Source organism: Stegostoma tigrinum, chromosome 5 (genome assembly GCF_030684315.1).
Source record: "Stegostoma tigrinum isolate sSteTig4 chromosome 5, sSteTig4.hap1, whole genome shotgun sequence".
NCBI classification, from domain to species: Eukaryota; Metazoa; Chordata; class Chondrichthyes; order Orectolobiformes; family Stegostomatidae; genus Stegostoma; species Stegostoma tigrinum.
Genome location: NC_081358.1, coordinates 73,479,045 through 73,503,922, shown reverse-complemented (window position 1 = coordinate 73,503,922; position 24,878 = coordinate 73,479,045). Strand labels below are relative to the sequence as shown.

At 44.2% G+C, this 24,878-nt stretch overlaps 1 protein-coding gene across 5 annotated transcripts in view; it reads right to left on the bottom strand.

Moving 5' to 3' along the window:
* The window catches only part of LOC125452078 (nucleolar protein 4-like), a 337,333-nt gene that overhangs the window by 67,357 nt on the left and 245,098 nt on the right, over positions 1–24,878 (bottom strand). For all 5 annotated transcript variants that reach the window (XM_048530043.2, XM_048530045.2, XM_048530048.2 and 2 more), the window contains one exon: positions 23,064–23,243. In XM_048530043.2, the coding sequence (XP_048386000.1) occupies positions 23,064–23,243 (180 nt within the window). The remainder of the gene's footprint in view (positions 1–23,063; positions 23,244–24,878) is intronic.

Below are 24,878 nucleotides of genomic sequence, written 5' to 3'. Positions count from 1 at the left end.
GAAATGAGTAGAGCAAGTGAATGAGCAAAAATCTGGCAGATGGAATATAATGAGGGCACTGTGAACTGATCCACTTTGGCAGAAACAATAGAAAAGCAGCATATTATGCAAACAGAAAGAATCTGCAGAATTCAACAGAAAAGGGGCATCTGAGCATTCTGGTAGATGAGTCACAAAAGTTAACATGCAGGTACAACTCGTGATTAAGGTATCAATTGAATGTTGTCATTTATTGTGGAGAGATTGGAATATTGAAGCAGACATGTTTTGCTACATTTATACAGGGCTGTAGAAAGACCATATCTGGAGTAGTGTGCGCAGTTTTGGTTTCCTTATTAAAGAAAGTTCATCCAACTATTTTGGAAAAGTTCATTTGACTAATATCTAGGATGAAAGGTTTCTTTTATTAAAATTGTCATTTATGCCATGTGAGCTTTGCTGGCTCGGACAGTATTTATTGTCCATTCCTAATTATATCTGAATAAGAACTATCTTTTTGATCCATTGCAGTCCATGTGCTGTACGCACATCCACATTAATATTTTTGAGTAGATTTGTCCACTACATCCACTTTGATGTTTGGAATAGTGTTCTGGAATTTTGAACCAGTGAAGGAACGGCAATATATTCCAAGTCAGGATGATATGCATCTTAAAACAAAACTTGCAGTTGGTTGTGTTCCCATACACACTTCTACTTGGTGGAAGTCACAGTACTGTCGCAGGAGCCTTGGTAATTTGGACAGACTGGGCTTGTATCTACCGGAGTTTCGATTAATGAGAGTTGATCTTATAGCAGCATGAGATGCTGAAGAATGCTGGAAGGATATTTTCTTTTATGAGAAAAAGGAGGGCAAAATTTAAAAATGTGGTCTTCTGTTTAACATGGAAATGAGGAGAAATTTATTCTCTCAGAGGACTGAGAGACTTTGGAACTTTCCCCCTCATGTAAGGTAGATGAATTTTTGACTATCTAGAGAGTTATACTCCATCTGCCAGATGTTTGGTCACTGAATCAATCTACATGTGCAGTTTCCTTATGTCTTCTTCTCAAAATACCTCCCTATCTTTCTTTAGGTCACCCTCACAATTACATTTGCGCCTTTGCTTTGTATTTTCAGCAAACTTCTATATATTCCTAAGACACTTTGTCTCAGTCTTTATTACAAAACATAAATAGTTGAGACCCAGCACGGATTCTTGTGATACTTCACTAGTTACAGTCTGTAAGATTAAAAGTGTCTTTATTATCCCTACTTACTGCTACATGCTGTTAACCAACTCTCCACCGATGCTAATATATTACTCCCAACTTCATGACTCCTTATCTTGCATTTCATCTTTTTTGTGGCACTCTCTTGTTTGGATGAGAGCCAGGACCGCAAGGTGAATTAGTTAACTGATTAGTGCGTCATGGTGCAGGACACAATTCAAACGGACAGTTCAAAGGCATTTAGTTCCAGTAAGGGACAATATAGTTAGAGGAACAAATATGGTTCTCTGCTGCCAAGGGTTAGAAGGAAGGAAGCTTTCAACTTAGGGTCAAGAACTTCCGCTCAAGAATAGAGAGGAATTAGTGGAATGTTGGTCGTAATTTCAAGTGGGTTGGAGTATACACATATGGAAGTCTTACAGCAACTGTATAAAGGTGCTGGTGAGAAAACATATGGAATACTATAGTTCCCTTTAAGAAAGAATACCCTTACATTGCAGGCAGTTTAGAGAAGGTTCACTCAGATCATCTCTGGTATGAAGGGATAGCTTTATCAGCAAAGGCTGAACAGGCTGGGACACAACTCATCTCACTCTTCTAAACTCCAGTGTAAATGCTGAAAAGACATTTCTTGTCATGGGACAGTCTAGGGCTAGTGTGTATAGCCTGAGTAGAGTCATAGAGCGATACAGCATGGAAACAGGCCCTTTGGCCCAAACTGATCCATGCTGACCATGGTGCCAACTCAGCTAGTTTCAATTGCCTGCATTTGGTCCATATCCCTCTAAACTCTTCCCATCCGTTTACTTATCAAAATGTTTTTTTTAAATGTTGCTATTGTACCTGCCTCAACCACCTTCACCAGCAACCCTTTCCATATACGCACCATTCTCTGCATGAAGAAGTTGCCCCTCAAGTCCTTCTTAAATCTATTCCCTCTCATCTTAAATCTATGCCCTCTAGTTTTCAACTCCTCATCCCTGGATGTGAGTTTGCTCGCTGAGCTGGAAGGTTAGTTTTCAGAAGTTTCATCACCATTCTAGGTAACATCATCAGTGAGCCTCCGACGAAGTGCTGGTGTTATGTCCCGCTTTCTATTCATCTGGTCAGGTTTCCTTGGGATGGTGATGTCATTTCCTGTTCTTTTTCTCAGAGGGTTGTAGATTGATTTGGAGACAATGTGTTTGTTGGTGGAGTTCCGGTTGGAATGCCATGCTTCTAGGAATTCTCGTGCGTGTCTCTGTTTGGCTTGTCCTAGGATTGATGTGTTGTCCCAATCAAAGTGGTGTCCTTCCTCATCTGTATGTAAGGATACGAGTGATAGTGGGTCATGTCGTTTTGTGGCTAGTTGATGTTCATGTATCCTGGTGGCTAGCTTTCTGCCAGTTTGTTCAATGTAGTGTTTGTCACAGTTCCTGCAAAGTATTTTGTAGATGACGTTCGTTTTGTTTGTTGTCTGTATAGGGTCTTTTAAGTTCATTAACTGTTGTTTTAGTGTGTTGGTGGGTTTGTGGGCTACCCTGATGCCAAGAGGTCCGAGTAGTCTGGCAGTCATTTCGGAAATGTCTTTGATGTAGGGGAGAGTGGTTATGGTTTCTGAGCCCGTTTTGTCTGTTTGTTTGGGTTTATTGCTGAGGAATCGGCGGACTGTGTTCATAGGGTACCCATTCTTTTTGAATACGCTGTATAGGTGATTTTCTTCTGCTCTGCATAGTTCCTCTGTGCTGCAGTGTGTGGTGGCTCGTTGGAATAATGTTCTAATGCAGCTTCATTTGTGGGTGTTGGGATGGTTGCTCCTGTAGTTCAGTACTTACTCAAAAAACTTCAAAAATCTGGAGAATTAAACAAGAGAGACTTCCAAAAAATGAAACCAGGTGGATCCAACACACCACGCTTCTACGGACTACCAAAAATTCACAAACCATGAGCCCCCCTCAGACCCATAATTTGGCTACCTGGAACACCATCCTACAGATTAGCCAAGGAACTACACCAAAGACTAAAAAACCTAGTAGAAGACTCCCGCCACTCCATTCGCTCCACCCAAGAATTCCTGAACACCAAAGACACCGAGATAGAAGATGATGAAACAATGGTCTCCTGTGACATAACAGCCCTGTTCACATCCATCAACATCAACCTGGCCAAAGAAACACTGACTACACTATTAGAAGAACCGAAGACACATACACCAGACACCACGAAACTTAACAGCAAGGACAACATCATCAAGCTAGTGGACCTATGTCTCACCACCCACTTCACTTTCAATAACAAAACCTACAGACAAACCAACGGTACACCCATGGTAGCCCACAAACCCACCAACACACTAAAACAGCAGCTAATGAACTTAAAAGACCCTATACTGACAACAAACAAAACGAACGTCATCTACAAAATACCTTGCAAGAACTGTGACAAACACTACATTGGACAAACTGGCAGAAAGCTAGCCACCAGGATACATGAACATCAACTAGCCACAAAACGACATGACCACCTATCACTCGTATCCTTACATACAGATGAGGAAGGACACCACATTCATCCTAGGACAAGCCAAACAGAGACACGCATGAGAATTCCTAGAAGCATGGAATTCCAACCAGAACTCCATCAACAAACACATTGATTTGGAGCCAATCTACCATCCCCTGAGAAAAAGAACAGGAAATGACATCACCAACACAGGAAATGACATCGCCAACCCAAGGAAACCTAACCAGATAAATAGAAAACGGGACATAACACCAGCACTTCATCGGAGGCTCACTGTTGATGTCACTTAGAATGGTGGCAAAACATCTGGGTACAAACCTTCAAGCTCAGTGAACCAGCTTACATCTGGAACACAATAAAGACCCCCTCTCTAGTGGACCGAGGAGAGGAGAGTGCTGTCTTGGAGGTGAAAGGAGGACGTCAGGTTGGCTGTGCACCCTTGCGACCAGTGGATCTTAATGCTGGCTTCGGCCTAACGCTGGTTCAGGGGAGCAGCCAACCTGCAACGATGGCTGTGGCAAGTGCTCGTGCCCCAGGTCAGGGGGTCCGGAACACCATCCGTGTTTCCGTAAAGAAGGTGGATGAAGGTGCACCTGTGGACCGCACCTTCTTCGTGAAGAGGGTCTTGTTGGACTGTTGTGGGTTCGCTGCTGCGGACATTTACTGCCTGCAGGATTTCCCAGGAGGAGGTTTTTAAGACGTGACCTTCAGGAGTGCCAAGCTTTGCGAGCGCTTCCTGGAGGTTTTCAAGGAGAAAGGAGGTGAGGGCCCCCTCTCTGTATTGACTGCTGTCCCGCTGTTTGTGATGCCAGCACAGAGGAGCCGTATGGTGACTGTACATATGTACAACCCGCATGTGCCAGCAGTTGTTGTCCTGACCTTCCTCGGAAGGTATGTGAAGGTGGAAGGGGGCCTAACTGACATCGTGGACCCCTTTGGCATCTGGACGAGTAAGAGGCAGGTCAAGGTGACACTGAGGATGGGCGCGGACGGGGATGTTGTACACCCACTATCCAGCTTCGCCATTGGTGGGAGCAGGGGCTACCTGACCTATGCAGGGCAACCTAAAGTCTGCCATGCCTGTGGTAGGTCAGGTCACGTGGCGGCCGACTGCAAAGCCATCATCTGCAGGAGCTGCAGGGAGGAGGGACACCTTGCAAAGGATTGCCCACGAGAGAAAAGCTGCAACCTTTGCGGGGAAGCGGGCTACCTCTATAGGGCATGCCCGCGGCGGGGGACCACCTACGCCCAGGTCGCCGGCAGGGGCAGTGCGGGGCCAGCCCCCTCGGAGGAGAGGAAGGCACCAGGGCCCTGCAAGGACCCCACTAATGTGGAGGGCCAGGCCGTGCAGGAGGGACAAGCCCCACAGGATGGGCCCGAGGCCAGCAAAGCGCCCCTGCAGGCTCCGATGCCCCCTGACAACCCGGAGTCGAGGGAGGCGGCGACAGGCGACCCAGGGGAGTGGACAACAGTCCCGAAAGCGAGCAGGAAGGTGCGTCGATGGGCCCAGGAACCGCAACCATCAGGCGGGAAGAGGCAGCTACAGGGGTCTATAAGAGCTCCTCTGACGAGGGGGATTCGGAGAGGGCCCACCCGAAGCAGAAGTTAAAGATCTCGAGGGGGAAGGAAAGCAGCACCCCGCTTCCAGGTGACGGGAGGTGTCCTGAGGCTCCCTCCGAAACCCAGTCAAGTGCCGCTGGAGCACTGGAGGGGCCCCCGGAACTTGCAGGCGGGAAGGAGGAAACAGCGCGTCCCCAGCCTGACCCGGAGCCGGACCCTCCTGCCTCCGTACCACCAATGGGGGGATGCCAACCAGAAGGCAGCACGGATGGTTTCCTGAGCCCGGAGAGCATCCACCAGTTAGCCCGGGCAATGGGCATGAAAGGACAGATGGAGGGGCTGGACCTTGGACTTGGGGAGGGTACTGTGGTCACTGCCCACAATGTGGGTACGAGTTGCGAGCATTAATGTGCGCGGCGTCAAGTCCACCACAAGATGTGTGTCCACATTGGCCTACCTGACCACCGTCAAGGCGGACCTCCTGTTTTTGCAGGAGTGCGGGATACCGCACCTCAGCAGGTACGGGAAATGGTCCGGCGCCTGGGCCTGTGAGCCTTCGATCTGGTCGAGGGGTAACGACTTGCTCCTTGGGTCTGGCTATTCTGCTGCGGGGGCGCAACTTCACCATCTCTCAAGTTCAGGAGGTGGTGGGGGGGCGCCTCCTAGTGGCTGACATCACCTACAGGAACGCTCCCCTGAGGCTGATCAACATGTACGCCCCAGCGGTACGGAGTGAGCAGTTGGCCGTTCTGCAGCGGCTTCCACCCCTGCTGGCTACGTCCAGGCCGGTCATCCTAGGCGGAGACTTCAACTGCATCATTGATGCAGATGGAAGATCCGGCGTGGGGACAGTGGGTGGGGGGAGTCAACTGGACGTCATGTCCAGATTCCTGATGGGAACGGTGAAGGACGCCAAGCTGCTCGACGTCTTCAGCACCCCTGCAGACGGAGTGCAGCGGAGGTACACCTGGTCGCGGCCAGACGGGTCTATTCGCTCAAGGATAGACTTCCTGTTTGTGTCACGGGTGTTCTCGGTCAGGTCCACCGGCGTCGAGCCGGTGTTCTTCTCTGACCACTGCCTCCTGCTGGCCGACTGTCACTTACAGGACGACCAGCCGGCCGGCAAGGGGACGTGGAAGCTCAACACGACTCTGTTGACCCCAGAGAACGTCGAGGAGCTTAAGAGGGAGTACGCCGGTTGGAGAACCGTGAAACCCCTCTTTGAGTCTCCGGGCAATTGGTGGGAGACGGTGAAGGAGAACATCAAGAGGTTCTTTGTTCTCAAGGGTGTACGGAAGGCGAGAGAGAGGCAGGGAAAGCTGTTGCGACCCCAGAAAAGGGTGCAGAACCTGCTCCTTCCGCAGGTGATGGGGGTCGATATCACAGAGGACCTCTGCGAGGTGAGGGGGAGCAAGCCTTGCTCTTCGCCGCGGAGGCCTCTAGGATAATCTTCCGGTCCAGGGTCCACTCCGTGGAGCTGGACGAGACGTGCTTGCGTTTCTTCTTTCAGAAAGTGCACAAAGAGACCTCTGTGCTTAGCCGGCTGAAGGAGACGGACGGCTCGGTGACGTCTTCTCGACCCGACATTTTGAGGATCAGCAGATCCTTCTATGCCAGACTGTACGACACGAAGCCCACGGATAGCACGGCCTCCGAGTCGTTCCTGTCGTCTATCATGGAGGTCTTAGACAACGGCACGAGGGAGTGGCTGGACCGGCCAATATCCCTAGACGAGCCGACCAGAGCCCTCAAGTCCTTGGAGAGGAGCGACGGCTTACCGGTCGAGCTGTATTCCGCTCTGTGGGGCCTGGTCGGCCAGGACCTGCTGGAGGTGTACGATAGTGCAGGGGAAATGTGCAAGTCCATGAGGAAGGGCATCATCACCCTCATTTACAAGAGGAAGAGGGAGAGGGAAGAAATTAAGAATTAGCGTCCCATTTCACTATTGAACGTGGACTACAAAATCCTGGCCAAGGTCATAGCCAACCAGGTCAGGTCTGTCCTGGAGTCAGTGATTCACCCTGACCAAACCTGTGCTGTGCCGGGCAGGAAGATCGCTGAGAGCCTCGCGCTCATCAGGGATACAATCGCCTATGTGCAGGACAGGCAGGTGGACACCTGCCTCGTCAGCCTGGACCAGGAGAAGGCCTTCGACAGGGTCTCTCATGCTTACATGAGGGACGTCCTCTCCAAATTGGGGTTCGGGGAGGGCATCCACAGTTGGATCCGGCTGCTCTACACCAACATCGTTAGCGCAGTCTCGATCAACGGGTGGGAATCGAACAGTTTTCCCATCAGATCTGGAGTCAGGCAGGGCTGCCCGCTCTCTCCTGCCTTGTTCGTGTGCTGTGTGGAGCCCTTCGCCGTATCCATCAGGAAGGACGTGAGCCTGAAGGGCGTGACTATCCCAGGCAGCGGAGGCCTTCAGGTCAAGACCTCCCTGTACATGGACGACGTCGCCGTCTTCCGCACCGATCGTCAGTCGGTGAGTAGGCTGTTGGACATCTGCGGCCAGTTTGAACTGGCCTCGGGCGCCAAAGTCAATAGCGGTAAGAGCGAGGTCATGGTCTTCAGGAACTGGGACGACCGCTCCTTCATCCCCCTTCACTGTCAGGACAGACTACCTGAAGGTGCTGGGTGTTTGGTTCGGTGGAGCTGGGGCGTGCACTAAGACTTGGGAGGAGCATATCACCAAACTGAAGCAGAAGCTGGGCAGGTGGACGCTCCGGTCCCTCTCCATCGCGGGCAAGAACCTGATTGTCAGGTGCGAGGGGCTTTCGGTACTGTTGTATGTGGCGCAGGCCTGGCCTATTCCCTGGACCTGCGCCGCTGCGGTCACCCGGGCCATCTTCCACTTCATTTGGGGGTCGAGGATGGACCGGGTCCGCAGGGACACCATGTACAAAGACCTGGAAAATGGGGGAAGGGCATACCGAACGCCACCCTCGCCCTGATGGCTACCTTTGTGTGCAGCTGCATCAAGCTGTGTGTAGATCCTCAGTACGCAAACACCAAGTGTCACTACTTACAGAGGTTCTACCTGTCCCCGGTGTTGCGAAGGATGGGCCTGGCCTCGTTGCCGCGGAACGCTCCGAGTAGTTGGACCATTCCGTACCACCTGTCCTTCGTGGAGAAAAGTTTGAAAGGAAACACCTTTGACCATAAGGCTGTCAGGCAGTGGTCAGCACGTAGTATCCTCGAGACCATTCGGGAAAAGGAGAGGGTGGATCCCGTCGTGTGGTTCCCCACGCAGACTGCCAAAGTCGTTTGGCAGAATGCCTCATCGCCAGAACTTTCAAACAAGCACAAGGACATTGCTGGGCTGGCGGTGAGAGGGGCTCTGCCAGTGACATCTTTTATGCATGCCCAGAATCTCTGCACCACCGCACGCTGCCCTCGAGGCGGCTGCAGCGGGGACGAGACTGTCAATCACCTCCTTCTGGAGTGTGCCTATGCGCAGGAGGTCTGGAGGGGGATGTAGTGGTATTTGTCGAGGTTCGTCCCGAGCAGCTCCGTGACGCGGGACTGCGTGTTCTACGGGCTGTTTCCCGGGACGCACACTGAGACCAACATCAACTGCGCCTGGAGGTCCATCTGTGTGGTGAAAGACACTCTTTGGTCTGCCCGCAACTTGCTGGTCTGCCAGCTGAAAGAACTGACCCCGACCGAATGTTGCAGACTGGCGCACTCCAAGGTCCAGGACTACGTGCTGAGGGATGCGCTAAAGCTTGGGGCAGCCGCCGCCAAGGCGCAGTGGGGAAAGACCACGGTATGAAACCCCTCATCCAGAATAGAAAAAGGGCCCTATCTGGTAACTGGGCCCAGCTGGCGCCTTCCCCAACTGGTCAGGGGGCCAACTGGGACTGTGCGGGGTGACGACTGCCGGGGTATTTTCTTTGCTTTGTTTTTTTTCCTTCCTTGTTTTGATTTTTCCTTTTAGTTGGTATATGTACCCCCTGCGTAACCCGGCGCGGCTTGCATGACTGGATGGGTGTATAAATATGTTTTTTTTTGTACATCTTATGAATAAAGTATATTTTTTCAAATAAAAAAAAAGGTGACGAAACGTCTGAAAACTAACTTTCCAGCTCAGTGAGCAAACTCACACCCAGAACCTCAACCTGAGCTACAAATCTCCACATCCCTGGGGAAAAAGACTATATGCTTTCATCCTACCTTATGCCCGTCATGTTTTTGTACACCTCAATAAGTTCACCCCTCATTCTCTACGTTCCAAGGAATTAGATTCTCTCCTGACCAACCTCTCCCTATAACTCAGGCCCGTAGTCCTGGCAACATCCTTGTAAATCTTCTTTACACACCTTCGAGTTTAACTGTGTCTTTCCTATAACAGGGTGACCAAAACTGTACACAACACTCCAGGTGCAGCTTCACCATGTTATAACTGTAACATAACATCCCAACTCCTATATTCAATGCCTCAACCAATGAAGGCCAGCATGCTAAATGCCTTCTTCACCACCTTGGAAACCTGTGACGCCACTTTCAACGAACTAAGTACTTGCGCTCCTGTGTCCCTCTGTCCAACTACAGTCTTCAGGACCTTACCAATACCGAGGGAAGACAATTTAAGACTCAGATAAGGAGGAATTTCTTTTCTCAGAGGGTTGAGAATCTTTGGAACTCCTTGCCACAGAGACCATTGGGGATAGAGTCATTGTGTAAGTTTAAGGCGAGATAGAGTCTTCATCAGTAGGGCAATAAAAGATTTTGGAGAAAGGGCAGGAGGTGGTCGAAAGGAATGCTGGTTCAGCCACGATCCTATTGTTGAATAGCACAGCAGGTTCGTGCACTGAATGGCCTACTCCTATTCCTAATTCATATGGAATTATGATCTTATGGAACTTGGAAAGAGAGGGGAATGATCCAATTCCCAGGAACCATATGGGTACCATTATCATAGGTGTAAGAAAGATGTTTTGCCAAAGGAATATGAGCATCCATGGGCTAAAGCAAAAAATTAGAACACAAAGGTTATAATCTCTGGATTATTACTTCAACCACACCGTAATTGGCACAGGATAATAAGGTCAAAGTTGAATGTGTGCTCAAAAAGGCTGGTTTAGGAGAAATGGCTTTGATTCATGGTGTACCGGTACTAGCACTGCAGAAAGAGGGAGCTGTACTGTTGGGAAAGCCTTCACATAAACCACAGTCAGGCCAGAATGCTGGCAAGTCGCACAACATGGAGAGATGTTTAACTTAAATAGTGGGGGAGTGTTCACATGAAGGGAGATATGGAATGTCAGAAAGAAGTCATGGTAATAATGCAGGATGATAGAGTTAACAAATCGCTGGCAAGGGGTAAGCATGGAAACATATCTATGCAAGTAATATCAGAGAAGGTAAAAATGATAAAAAGACAGAATTAAAGACAGTTTATCTGACCTCCAATGTTCTGGGCCCATTGCAGAATTTGGAGAATTATGGAACATCATGACCAACGCATCCATTATTTCTGAGGCCACTGCATGGCAACATTTGAACAAGAAGCAGGAGTATGCCAGTCACTGTAATATATGACTTGGGTCTACAAGTAAGCCATTCAATCTGTTCAGCCTGCTCTGGCATTCAATATGATCACAGTTGATTTGGTTATAACCTCAAATCATACTCCCTGATAACATTTCAGCCCCTTGCTTAACAAGGATTTATCTACCAACACCTTAAAATATTCAAGCATTGTTCCCAAAAATGAGATAGAAGCAGAGTTCCATAGACTCAGGACATTCAGAGGATTTATTTTGTCCCATTTCAGTTTTAAATAGGAAACCCCTGAATTTTAAATAGTGACTCCTAGTATCAGTCTCTCCCATCAAAGGAATAAATCTCTCCACATTTATCCTGTTGAGACCCATCAGGATCTGACATGATTCAATCAAGCTAACTCTTACCACTTATACACTCCAGCAGGTACATACCTAGCCTTATCACCAGTTCTCTAACCTGTTGCCAGTGCATTCACATCCTTACTTTAAAGAAACACAGAGACAATACTGTGCATAGTGCTCTAAATGCAGTCTTGTTAGTGTCCTGTATAACCGAAGCACAATTGCTCTCTTTTTATATTCAATTCCTCTCATAACAACCTATTAAATTCTATTTGCTTTCCTAATTACCTTTGTAAATGCTGACTGACCTTTTGTGATTCATATACTAGAATATCCAGATACTTCTGCATCTCAGAGTTTTGATATATCTCATACTTTAACTATTATACTTGTGGACAATTTTTACATTTTCCAACATTTTGCCACAACTCTGCCCATTTACTTAACTGTAGCCTGTATCCTCTTTACAGTTACCTTTCTAATTGCCTTTGCGTTGTCAGCAACTTCGGCAAGCATTCCTTTCAATTTTTCATCCATGTTATTTAAATAAATTGTAAACATTCGAGGTCCCAGCACCAATTCCTGAGGCACACTGTTCGTTAAATCTTGCCAACCTGACAAAGACCCATATGTTCTTATTGTCTGTTTTCCTCTAGCCAGCCAATGTTCTGTCTAAGCCAATGTGCTGCCCCCTACAATATTAGCTTGTATTTTTCTTCAAAACCCTATGATGTCATATTTTATCAACTATCAATCTTCAAACCTAAGGACAGTACAGCTACTGGTTCATGTTTAGCCATTGCACAAGTTACCTCCTCAAAGAACTCCAAGAGGTTGGTGAAACATAATTTTCCTTCCACAAACGGTGTGTGGCTGCTTGATTGCCTTGAACTTATCAAAGTGCCCTGCTATAAGCATATGGAACATATTAACCAAGCTGTCCATAGTTTCCTACATTTTGTCTCACTTTCTGTTTGAATAAAGGACCTACATTTACCTTTCTAATCCAATGGGACCAGCTCTAAATCAAGGGAGTTTTAAAAAAATTAAAACCAACACATCAACAATCTCAACAGCCGGTTCTTTTAAGGGAATAGGAAGAAGACCATCAAGACTTGGGTATTTGTTAGCCCACACATCGATAATTTGCTCAGAACCACTAGCTTTGGTGATTGTGTTTGTCATAGAGAATGGACATCCCTGCAACTTCATCTGCAGATGCCTACTAAACAGACAACAACAGGAGGGCACAGTATGCTCTAACACACTGGCTACACTGCCATACATCAGGAGCATACTGGAAATGATAACAAGACTCCTAAAACCATTAGGAATCATGGTGGCCACTTTATGACAAACACTCACAAGGATTAAAAAACCCATTCCCACAGTATGCAGAACCAGCGTGGTTTACGAAATACCATGCAACAACTGCCACAAACATTTCATCGGACAGACAGGAAGGAATCTAGCCATCAGAGTACATGAACATCAACTAGCATCAAATCGGCACGGCTGAAAAAAAAGTTCTCCCTAACATCAGACAATGAAGGCCATCAGTTTAACTGGGACAAGGTAACAACAGTAGCCCAAGTCAAACATGGACAGAAAACGGAATTCTTAGATGCTAGGTTCTCAACCCATTATGCAATCAATAAATCCTAACATAGAATTGGACCCCATATACAAGCCCAGACAGACCAAAACCGGAAATGACGTTATTCACCATAACACTCCGGGCAGTATAAATTCCAAGCGAAGTAGAACAACATTGCTTCATCAGAGGCTCAACTTATGATGTCACCTAGCCTGGTGATGAAATGTCTGAATGAGAACAAACCAGCTTGGCGAGCACGTCAACAAACTCACCCACAACCTGAGCTACAGATCTTTGCAAAAACTTTAAAGGGAGTGTAATCTTTGGCAAAGGATGAGGGTAGACCAGCCAGGACAAAGGCGGACGACATAGCCATCTTCCTGGAACCATATCCCCTGGGGTATACATTATAGAACTTCTCCACAGTAGTCAAGGAAATGGTGGCATATTTTAAGAAGGCAAATGATATGCATTCCTCTGGCTCAGTTTGGAGATGACTTACTGGTGTATCAGCCATATGTGAAGGGCATAGCTCTTGACGTCAAGGAGCCATTAATCAACTTCACATGGAATTTCTCTGGGTAGCATTACTGCCTCACACTGCCAGGGACCCAGGTTTGATTCCTGCTTTGGGCGACTGTATAGAGTTTGCATATTCTTCCCATGTCTGCGTGGGTTTCCTCCAGGTGCTCTGGTTCCCTCCCACACAAATGTGCACGTAAGGCGCACTGTCTATGATAAATTATCCATTGTGTCCGGGGTGTGCTGGTCATGCGAAATGCAGGGTTACAGGGTGAGGGTAGGTGGGGGTGGGTCTTGGTGGGATGCACTTTGGAGGGTTGATGTCGATTTAATGGGCCAAATAGCCTGCTTCCACACTGTAGGGGTTCTATGATATGTTTCCTCTATGTCCATATGTTGAAACACAAGGTGCTTAACTCTTAATTGATTCTTTTTGTTCTCCAACATCTAAGGACCAAGCAGCAGGCACATAACAAGTCTCAAAACTGCACCTCTGGGGCAAAGCAACCATAGCCTACTTTACCTCCCTCATTAAGTGCCACCAGCAGTTATACCCACATTGTCCACAGAGTGGTCATATATTAAGTTTGCAGCACAATCTGGTAAACACACCACAGACAAGTCCTAGCACCTCAAAGATGGTGTTACAACTGGGACGCCAGATGGCCAGGACATGGCTGGGCGTCAGGATCATGTTGAATCCCATGTTTGTAACAATGTGGTGTGTAGAGAGGAAATAGAGACATGAGATGCAGGTTTAGAGATAATCTGGTGAGGGAGGATGACCCATGAAAATAATAGAGGTCAGGTGAAGATGCAACAGTGAAGCAGATGCATTATTGTTGTACGAACAATACGTAGATATAGTCATCCCTGACACCCCCTGGATATCTCTCCTGGCCTTGGCATGAACTTATAAAATCTTCCTAATATTCTGACAAATCCTTGTCATCTGAGGAGTGCTAATGTTCTTTGTGGTCTTCCCTTCATATCCAGATTTTTCATTGCTGTGCCAGGTTGTGCAGTACAAAGCAGACTAGTATGACCTGAGATATTCCCTAGGGTATACATTGATAAACTTTTCTAGGGTGGTCAAAGAAGTGGAGGTATATTTTCAGAAATACAATGGTACATTTGAAAATGCTCTGATGAATTCATGACATTGATTGCAGCATTCCTCTGGCTCACTGTGAGAATGACTTACTGAGCATCAGCATATCTAAGGAGATTGCCCTTGATACCAAGGAGCAATCAAACAACCCCAGATGGAATTTCACAAAGCTCTGGGAGTTTTGAGTTGTGCAGTACATTGTACATCTCCATAGGAAACAACTATCTCTTGTGATGCAAATCAATTGTACATTTGTAGAGGGAGCCACTTTTCAATTCACAAATGCTGCTGCCTGCTCCCTGGGAGCTTTTATGGCCACAAGTGCAGTCAATGACACCTTACACTCAAGGAAATCCAGCAATGTCACTGAGCACAGTTGGCATTGTTGGTGAAGTGGACAAATCATTGACATTATGAAACAGGGTGTCTGTCGTCCATTTACACACCTATATGGAGCAGCCTGAGAGATGCCATCATCTGTCATGCTCTGGGGCTCCACCCTGTAGAAATTGAGCATGAGGTGTGAAGTAAGGAGAAACTGAAAATAATCATGATCCCTAGAAAAGGTTCCTGATAAAGCAAATGGGGCAAAAAGGCTGACATGTCCTTTGACATGGGATTCCCACCAAATCTACAATCACTGCACATCTTCTACACAGTCCAACACGACTCACTGATCATTTCCTGAAGCATTTTCAGATGTCACTGGCATTGCCGCTATGATACCTGGAGTCAGTTTCTTCCAGTCCTCTGCATGTGTTGACACATCATTGCTTGTCTTTACTGATGCATTCCCCAGACATCTGCATCCAACCAGATGAAGGGTCTAGGCCCAAAACGTCAGCTTTTGTGCTCCTGAGATGCTGCTTGGCCTGCTGTGTTCATCCAGCTCCACACTTTGTTATCAGATCATCCTCATCTAGGATTGCCTGCTATTGGTCTTGCATCCTCTATTGAGACAACTAAAGTTCTCCTTCATTGCATTCTCTCTTCCTTCTTCTGAAGATACAGGGACAGCAAGTAAATGAGACTCATTGTTAAAGCATTAATTGCACTGTACGATGAGGGTAGATGCATGTGAAAGCATAGCTCTCATTTTTTTTATAACTAGTCATTAGGGTGTCCTTTTAACAGGCCAGTTGTGTGCCACATAAACTCCAATTACCCAAAACAAACCTCTTCCTACTTCAGTGAATTTTATATTCAGGTTGTGTTTGGTCTAATCCAAGTCAATTTCATGAAAGAGAACCAACCTGTGTGGTTTTGGTCCATCCAGGAAAGTCACACATTAAATCAGCAGATGGAAATCGAAGAATCAGTTGTCTATATCTCTACATGATTACAACACTCTGAACATTTTTTTAATCCTCTTCCATGCTTTTGTTCATCCTTGTTCCCCATCCCAATCACAAATCTGCCTCCATATGGAATACAACTTCCTCCTTTGGATGTGACTGTTACCTTCAACATACAACCTCAGTTCAGAAGATCAAGACACTATCATTCATAGCACTGACACCAACCTTCAGGCCTTTCATTCATCTTTCAAAATCTGACTTAATCTGCCCAATCCTAGCCACTTTAAAGACCGCCGCAGCAAGGATTTTCACCTCACTACAACTCACTGCACCTGAACACTAACATCTGTTGTACCCAAACACCAACCTGTAAACATTCACCACCTTTTACTGTAAAACTGAACATGGAGAACTGCCGACCTTAGTCACAACAGCACAAAACCAGAGGGTGCTTGTCACTTTTAAGAGAATTTAATCATCATATTCTTGTGCTTAATATTGTCAATTAAACTGTTGTGGGGCCCTCATTACTGATCACTACAGTAGCCCAGTTTGCCAATCTGAAAATCACTCATTTATCCCAGCTTTCTGTTTCATGTTAGTTAACTGGGGAATACCTTTAAAATTAAGAGTCATCCTTTTAGGACTCTATTCTTTTAAAGGGTTGTGCAAATTTGAAGCTCTCTGCTTCAGAAGGTGGTGGATGCAAGGTCATTAAATATTTTTGAGATGGAGGTGGATTCTTGTTAGGTAACAGAAGCAAAGAATTGCAGGGAGAGACGAAAATGTGAAATTTGGAACATAAGTAGTTTAGGCATTATCTTATTGAATTGCGCAGCAGAATAGATAGACTGCATGGCCCTTACCTACCTCTAATTTGTATGGTGTCATGTCACCAATCTTCTAATTGTTTTTATTGATACAAGACATCGCTGGCTTGGGCAGCATTTATTGTCGATCATTAGTTGGCCTTGAAAAGGTGGTGATGACCTGCCTTTTGAAACTGCCATAGTCCATTTGTTACAGGAACCCCAAAAGTGTTATAAGGGAGGAATTTACAGGATTATGACCCAGAGAGTTTGACACCCATGCTAATACGGTACCCCGAAGCCATGAGCTTTTTTCTGGTACAGCCACATTTTATGTGGTACCTCACTGAATGCCTTTTGGAAATCCAAATACACAACTGGTGTCCCTCTATTTACACTGCTTGTTACATTCTCAAATTAAAACTGTCAAACATGAATTTAATTGCAAAAAAAATGCTGATTGTGCCTGTACAAACACTTTCAAAATGTCCTGCTATAAGTTCTTTAATAATGGATTCTAGCATTTTCCCAATGATAGCCAGTAAGCTAAATGAACTAAAGTTTCCTGCTTTCTTTCTTACTCTTTTCTTCAATAGTTACATTACCAACTCCACAATTGATGTTTTTTGAAGAATACAACTGATGCATCTATTATCTCTACAGCTGCTTCCTTTAAGGCCCTAGAATGTACCTCATTAGATTCAAAGGACATGTCAGCCTTTTGCCCCATTTGTTTTATCAGGAACGTTTTCCAGGGATCGTGATTATTTTAAGTTTCTCCTTCCTTCACACCTCTTATTATCTACTGTTTTGGAATGATTTTCCTGTTTTCTAACCTGAAGACAGGTAAAAGAAAACTCTTTCAAAGTCCTTGTTATTCCCTTCTTTCCCATTATTAAAATGGTCAGACTCATGTTTTTACAGAATAACACTCATTTTCAATATTCTTTTCTTATATATTTGAAGTGTTTTGTGTCTGCTTTAATGATTTTTGCTAGTTTTCTATCATAGTCTAATTTCTCCTGCTTTAATAGTTTAGTTATCTTTAGCTGGTTTCTAAAATTTTTCTAATCTTCTGGCCCACTAGTATTCTCTGCTGTTCTTTTTTTCAATTTGATAGCATTGTCAACAACAGCATCATAGATTTAAAGAATTCTGGCATCACAGAAGGACACCATTGGGCCTATCACATCTATATTAGCTCGCTGAATAAGCAATTACATAGAATCATAGAATCCCTACAGTGTGGAAACAGGCTCTTCAACCCAACAAGTCCACACCGACAGATAGAGCATCCCACTCAGACCTATCCCCCTAATCTACACATTCCCTGAACACTCTTGCTTAATTCCATTTTCCTGCTTTCTCCTGCATTTATTTTCTTTGCAGATAACAACTTAACGCCCTTTTTAAAGATGTAGTTGACAGGGTGGACGTGGGAAGAATGTTTCATCTTCTGGGAGAAATGTAGAACTAGAGATTACCATTTAAAAATAAGGAATCATTTAAGGCAGACAGGAGACAAATTTTATTTCCTTCCTCAGGATAATGATCTTTAGAATCCTCTTCCCCAAAAGGCACTGGAAGCAAAATCTTTGAAAATTTTGAAGGGTCACAGGTTTGTCATAAGGGTAGGATGAAAGGTTATTGGGGTGGGCAGTTTCTTGGAGCTGAGGTCACAATCAGATCAGCCATGATCTTATTAATGGTTAGATTGGCCTCGAGGGGTCAAATGGTGTCCTGAAAACAAGAAATGTTGGAGATCACAGTGGATCAGGCAGCATCCATGGGTAGAAAGCAAGCTAATGTTTCAGTTTGGATGATTTCAGAACTAAAGTGAAGTGTCAAATAATCTATCCCCTCCCAAGTTCATTGTTTGAATAATGAGAGGCAATATCATTGAAATAGGCAAAATTTAGAAATTCAGTAGGAACTGCTGACGCTGGAGAATCTGAGATAACACGGTTTGAAGCTGGATGAACATAGCAGGCCAAGCAGCATCAGAGGAGCAGGAAAGCTTGACGCTTTGGGTAGGAACACTTCTTCAGAAATGGGGGAGGGGAAGGGGAATCTGAAATAAACAGGGAACTGCGAAACTTCTTCTAAGGATGCCTTCCTTAAAGAAGCTACCCTCCTCCCTCCAAAAAACCCTCAGTTCCCTATTTTTTCAGAATCCCCCTCCCCACCCCCTTTTCTGAAGAAGGGTCCCGACCCGAAACGTCAAGCTTTCCTGCTCCTCTGATGCTGTTTGGCCTGCTGTGTTCATCTAGCCTCACACCGTGTTTTCTGAAATTCAGAAATAACTTGATAGGTTGGATGCTGATGCTGGTCAGGCAGTCTTAAACATGGGGGAGCAGACTCAAGATAATGCGCTGATCATTTAGGATTTAGGTCATGAGAAATATCTCACTCAGAGGGCTGCGAAACTCTGTAATCTTCTAATGGAGAGGGTTGTGAAGTCTCTATCCCAGTTAAGGATGGGACAGAAGCATTTTTGATCTATCAGGAAATCAAGCGACATAGGGAACAGGTAGGTTACTGGAGTTGAAGCCCAAGATCAGCTATGGGTTTATTGGTTAGTGGAGCAGACTCAATGGATCATATAGTTTGCTCCCGCTCCTATTTCATGTACAGTCATTAAGGAGGAGACTTAAAGGGAATAACTCATTAGCCTTCAATCAGATTCCTAATGAATGGCAGGGTTGTACGAAGGTCAACAAATCCTGGAGGGTCACAGCAGAGATTTGGTTGGGAACAGTATCTGAGAAGTGAGAAAAGAAAAAGGTTTGGTGGTTAAAGAGAATCTAGGAGAGGTAAAGAAAAAAATCAGAAGTGATAGACTGATTTGGGACTGAAATCTTTCAGTTGAAATATTAGTCCTAGGGTAAGGGCTATAAATCTCCTTGAAAGTCTGCCACACTCATCAGCAAAGTAGTCCAAAATGTTTTCACACAAAATCTAAATAATTTATCTAAGGTGAGAAAAAGGTGGAAATGGTAGTGGTGGACTTGGATCCAGAACGAAAAACAAATACACACTCAAATGCAAGCAGAAAGTTCCAGATATGTAGGCATTGTTATGTAGCAATTTACAGTATGCAGAGTATTTGGTTGTAAACAGGGCATAGATTGGACAATAAGTGGAGGGAGACCACATTGAATGTTTAAGGCTCTGCGTTGAGGTAATGCTGACAAAGAGAGCATGCAATCTTCATCGAGCCTTGATGAACTGCTGTCCAAGTTCAGAAACAAGTGCAGTGGCTGAGGAAAATTTACAAGCTATTTGAGGTTACAGTACCTAAGGATGCACTGATATGAATTGCTTTTGGGCAGATGGTGGCTAAATGGAAAGTTATAATGAGATCTAAGAGTGATGGAGAAGGGTACTGCAGCCCATGTGGGTCAATCACTGCCCAGACACAGACTGCTGCTGAAGCTCGAAAAACTAGCAGAACCAGTCATGCAATCAAAGGGTCAGGTGGGGACTGAAATCCTTCAGTTGCAAAAGTAGTACTGAGGTGAGGGCTATTAATCTATCAAGTTGAAAGCTTGCCACACTAACCATCAAAGCAGTTCAAAACCTTTTTCACACAAAATATATTCTGAAGATTTCAGAAATATAGACATCCATAGCCATGTAATTTTTTTGCTAATCCAAGTAAGAACTGAAAAAAACAAAAGGGCAAACCTGTGATAAATGGTGCAAAACTAAGCAAAATATTTAATTACTCTTGAATGAAGTCTGGGCCCTCTGTGTAGCTAAGAAACAAAAAAACAAGTATACTGACACAAAAACTTTAGCAGCCCATGAGACTGTGGGAAGTGAGCAAAATGCTTGCATATCCATATTTTTCAACTCCACTGTAGCCATAGTGCAATAGCTGTCACAAAGGCAAAGGACTGCTGAATTCAATGCCATTTTCAGATTGGAAACAACAACTAGAAATACAACATATAGGTTTTAATATCAACAATCTTACATCTGGAGCATCGTCCTTACATCTCCAATTCCTGCATTTCTCCTATGTTCTTCCAGGGCCTCACTGCCCAATGTTCATATTTCTCTGGATGGGGGTATGTTATGGGAAATATAGCAGACCCTGCAATTACAGATATGCTTGCAAGAGCATACTGGAGGGTGTTACACAACCAGTGTAATCAATGGAAATATATTTTTAGTGCTGTATTATCCAGTTAAATTATTTTCACATTAGACGATGTTCATGCAGGCTGGATTGGAAGAGGATGGAGGCATCAAGGAGGCTAACAGAAAAATTAAGACATATACAAAAGGTGCTTCTATTGTAATCATAGTGTTGGGACTCTGTCATCCAAAGTGTCCTTCTGACTTTCCCTCTTGCTGGAATGTAACTAGTCAGTACCTAAGGCATCACCTCCTTTTAGATATTTCACTGTTCCACTCCAGTTGTATCAAAACCTGATTCCATTTTACCCCTGATAGATCCCCTCATTCCTTTTTCAATTCAAAACATACAATTAACAGTTAACTTCCCTTTTCTATTACTAGTGTAAAACTTATGATCCAATGATAACTTCTGCCCAAGTGTTTGTCCTCAAATGTCATACATAAGCAGCAGATCCAGCAATATATCCTTCCTACTTAGACCTTTTGTATACCTTCTTCCCTTTTCAATTAATGGACAAAAAGTGCCTTTTGTCTTGATTGGAAGATCTTCTAACGTGCTCTCCTGTATTCTAACATTAAAAATAAATGCAAGCACAGTTTGCCTGAGATTATTGTAGTGCAGAAGAGTTTGAAAGCTAAATGTGAGGCTGCATTTTGTGTACTTGCACTACTGATGCTTGTTATCTTTTACTTTTGCAACAATTGTACATCAGAATGTTTAAAGGTTAGGGTACAGATAGAAAAGAAAGCAATAAATGGAGCTAACATAGTGCTTGGTTTTTTATATATACAGGGTCACTGAATGCCAAAACAATAAAATTATGTATTAATTACAGCCACTCAAAACCTGTCTACCACCTACTATACACAAGTCAGAAATATTACAAAATACTTGCCACTTACTTGGATGAGTGTAGTTCCAAAAATACTGAAGAGGCTCGACACCCTTCAGGACAATGCAGCCACTTGATTGGCAGCACATCCAATACATTCAATATTCACTCCATCCACCACTGATGCTCAATGGCAGTTGTATGTGTCATTTATAAGATGGACTGCAATAACTTGTCAAGGCTTCTTGAAGCATCAATGAACATCATCATCTGCAAGTTCACCTCCAAGTCACACACCATCACTGGGCCAAACACATCACATGGGTTGCAGTGGTTCAAGAAACAGCTCATCACCACCTTGTCAAGGTAACTAGGGATGGCCAATAAGCACTGACTTAACCAGTGGCATTCATATCCCGTAAAAGCATAAAAACGTTCATATTTTATATAATTTTGTTAGTCCATCATTGAGTAAGTTGTATGAATCTCTGTTTTTGCCTTTTAGAAAAGCGATTAAGGCCATGGTAAGCATTTATTGTTAAAATTATCTTAATCCTTATACATTACAGTTGTAAAGAAAGGATTGAAAACTGTTTTTATTATTAAAAGGGGCAAGCTAATCAGGGGCCTAACAGAGTTTTCACTTTTTTAAAAAAATTCATTTGTCGAATGTGGAAATTGCTGGTTAGTTAGTATTAATTGCTATTCCCTAACTGCCCTTGGGAACACGGTGATGAGTCCACAGAGGGCAGGAAAACCCACAATGCTGCTCAGAAGAATTTTACATATTTTGACTGAGTGACAATGAACTTGCAAGACAAGATGCTGTATGGCAGACAGAAAAACTTACCTGGGATGTACCTAATGCTCTTTCCTTCTAAGTGGTAGAGTTTGCCAGTTTGGAAGGTATTGCGGAAGGACCCAGGGTGAGTTACTGCAGCGCATCTTGTAAATGGTACACAATGCTCCCACTGTATTGGTGGACAAGGGGGTGTATTAGAAGGTAATGAATGGGGTGCTAATCAAGCAGGTTGCTTTGTCCTGGATGGCACTGAGCTTTTCTTGTGTTGTTGAAGTTAAAGCTATCTAGGTCAGTGGAGAATATTCTAACACTCTCCTGAATTTTGCTTTATAGACGATGCACAGGGGAGACAGGCAGGGAGTTATGCTTCACAGAATTCCTAGCCTCTGAACTTTTCTTGCAGCAACAGTATTTATATAGCTCATTCAGTTTAGTTTCTGGTCAATTCCGATCTTCAGGATTTTGGTAATTATGCAAGTTTTTGAAATGCCTAATAGTAGAAGATTGTTTCCACTGAATAACTAGTACTAAGGATTATAACTGGAACTTTTAAAGAAGACTTTAAAAAGAATCCACAAACATCATTAGAAGATGGAATGCAGGTAACTAATAAGACAGAAATTTATTTTCAATCTAAAATTTTTCAAAAGCAAGACCACACTTCCATGCTGCAATTGCAATTGATTTACTAAAATTGTGGAAAACATGTTTGGGTATTACAATGGTCTCTCACTTACAAAACAAAAGGACGTGAATATGCATACTGTTATGAGGACATTTCTTGAGGATAAATAGATTGAAAACTCAGTTGTAACTTACATTAAAGGCTTTAAGGCGCTCTGATTCTGCTCCATCTGAATCAATTATCTTCTCAGCATCATCATGATCATCCTGATCGTCGTCATCTTCGATAGCTCTACTCACAGTCAGATCTTCAGGACCACCTCCTACACTTTCATTTCTTAGAGATTCATAGCTAGAATAGCTGTGTGCAGGTGACTGAGTCAGGAAAAAACAGACAGGAGACATAATTAGCAATTGTATTAATTATTGTGGATAAAATACAACTTCAAACAATTTAGTCAATTTAGATAACTATGAGTATTGATTTTTGATTAACAATCAAGATGTAGCTCATCTTTATACAAATAAATTAATTTTAACTTCAGAAATGTACAAAATAATTAAAAATTGCTTTTAATATATTTAATACCACAAGCTGTACTTTAAACTGACATTAGAACAAGAGTATCCTCATCACAGCTCCAAAACCTGTCAGGCTGGTTCAAAAAGCTAAAACTATTCAGCCTCATTTGATTTTATATTTCTTCTTGTCAAATTTCCTCTGTTCAAATTCCCTGATTCTTACGCCTGATTAATCAAAATATTAGATCACAGAATCCCCACAGTGTGGAAATTGGCCCTTCGGCCCAACAAGTCCATGTCGATCCTCAGAACATCCTATCCAGACCTATCCCCCCACCAACCCACCTAATCTACACATCCCTGAACACTATGGGCAATCCACCTAGCCTGCACATCTTTGGACTGTGGAAGGAAACCCACACAGACATGGGGAGAACGTGCCAACTCCACATAGACAGTCGCCCAATGGTGGAATTAAACTCAGGTTCCTGGTGCTGTGCGGCAGCAGTGCTAACCACTGAGCCACTGAGCCAGGATACAAATGGTTGTTAGCAGTTGCAACAACCAAACAAATTAATGCCTCAGATTACTTTTAATCATGAGCAAAGTGATCCAATAGTCATGAACGATGCTATTAATGGCACTTATTTACCAATTGCCTGCTCACTGATGCTTATTTGAGTTCAGCTTTGGTCATTCAGTTATAGATCTCATGACAGTCTTGCTTAAAATATGGACAAGAGTTGCATTCCTGAATTTAGGTGACAGTGGCTGTCCTTGCAGCATAAAGAAATTCCGGTAAAACTCAAATCACTGGGGACCAGGAGAGAAGTTCTCCATTGGTTGGTATTATACTTGATGCCATAGTTCCTTATACCAGAATGCAAGGTCCAACCATCTTCAGAGACCTACTCATTGACCTTAATTCCATTATAACAGCAGAAGTGAGGCTTTTTGCTGATTATTGCACAATGCTTTGGAAGTTCACAAAATAATTAAGCATTTTGTATGAAGCGTGACCTTGGCAACATTCAGACTTTAGCTGATAATTTACAAGAACTCCATAAATATCAGATAATGGCAGTCTTCTACTGGAGGGAATGTATTAATGGTGTTTAATGGTACAACATCTCAAATTTCCCACCTTAAATTCCTGGAGAAATGGTCATCATTGACTCGAAATTCAACTAGACTTGCTAAATAGACTAGTCACAACTTGGTGCACCACAGACAAGACCTCACCTCATGAATTCCCAAAACCTCACCAAGCAGAAATGAAAAATCTTGCCACTTGCTTACAGAAATGAAAATGCTCAGGAATCTCAGCCTCAATCAAGACTACTTTAGCCCATTTCATCGACAGCCTCTTCAAAATCTTAAGCACTCACTCCCTTCAATTTTGCTGCATTGTAGTGACACTATTATGTGCACTGCCACAAAGCTTCTTTGACAGCCCGTCCCAAGCCCACGACTTATATCACCAAGAAA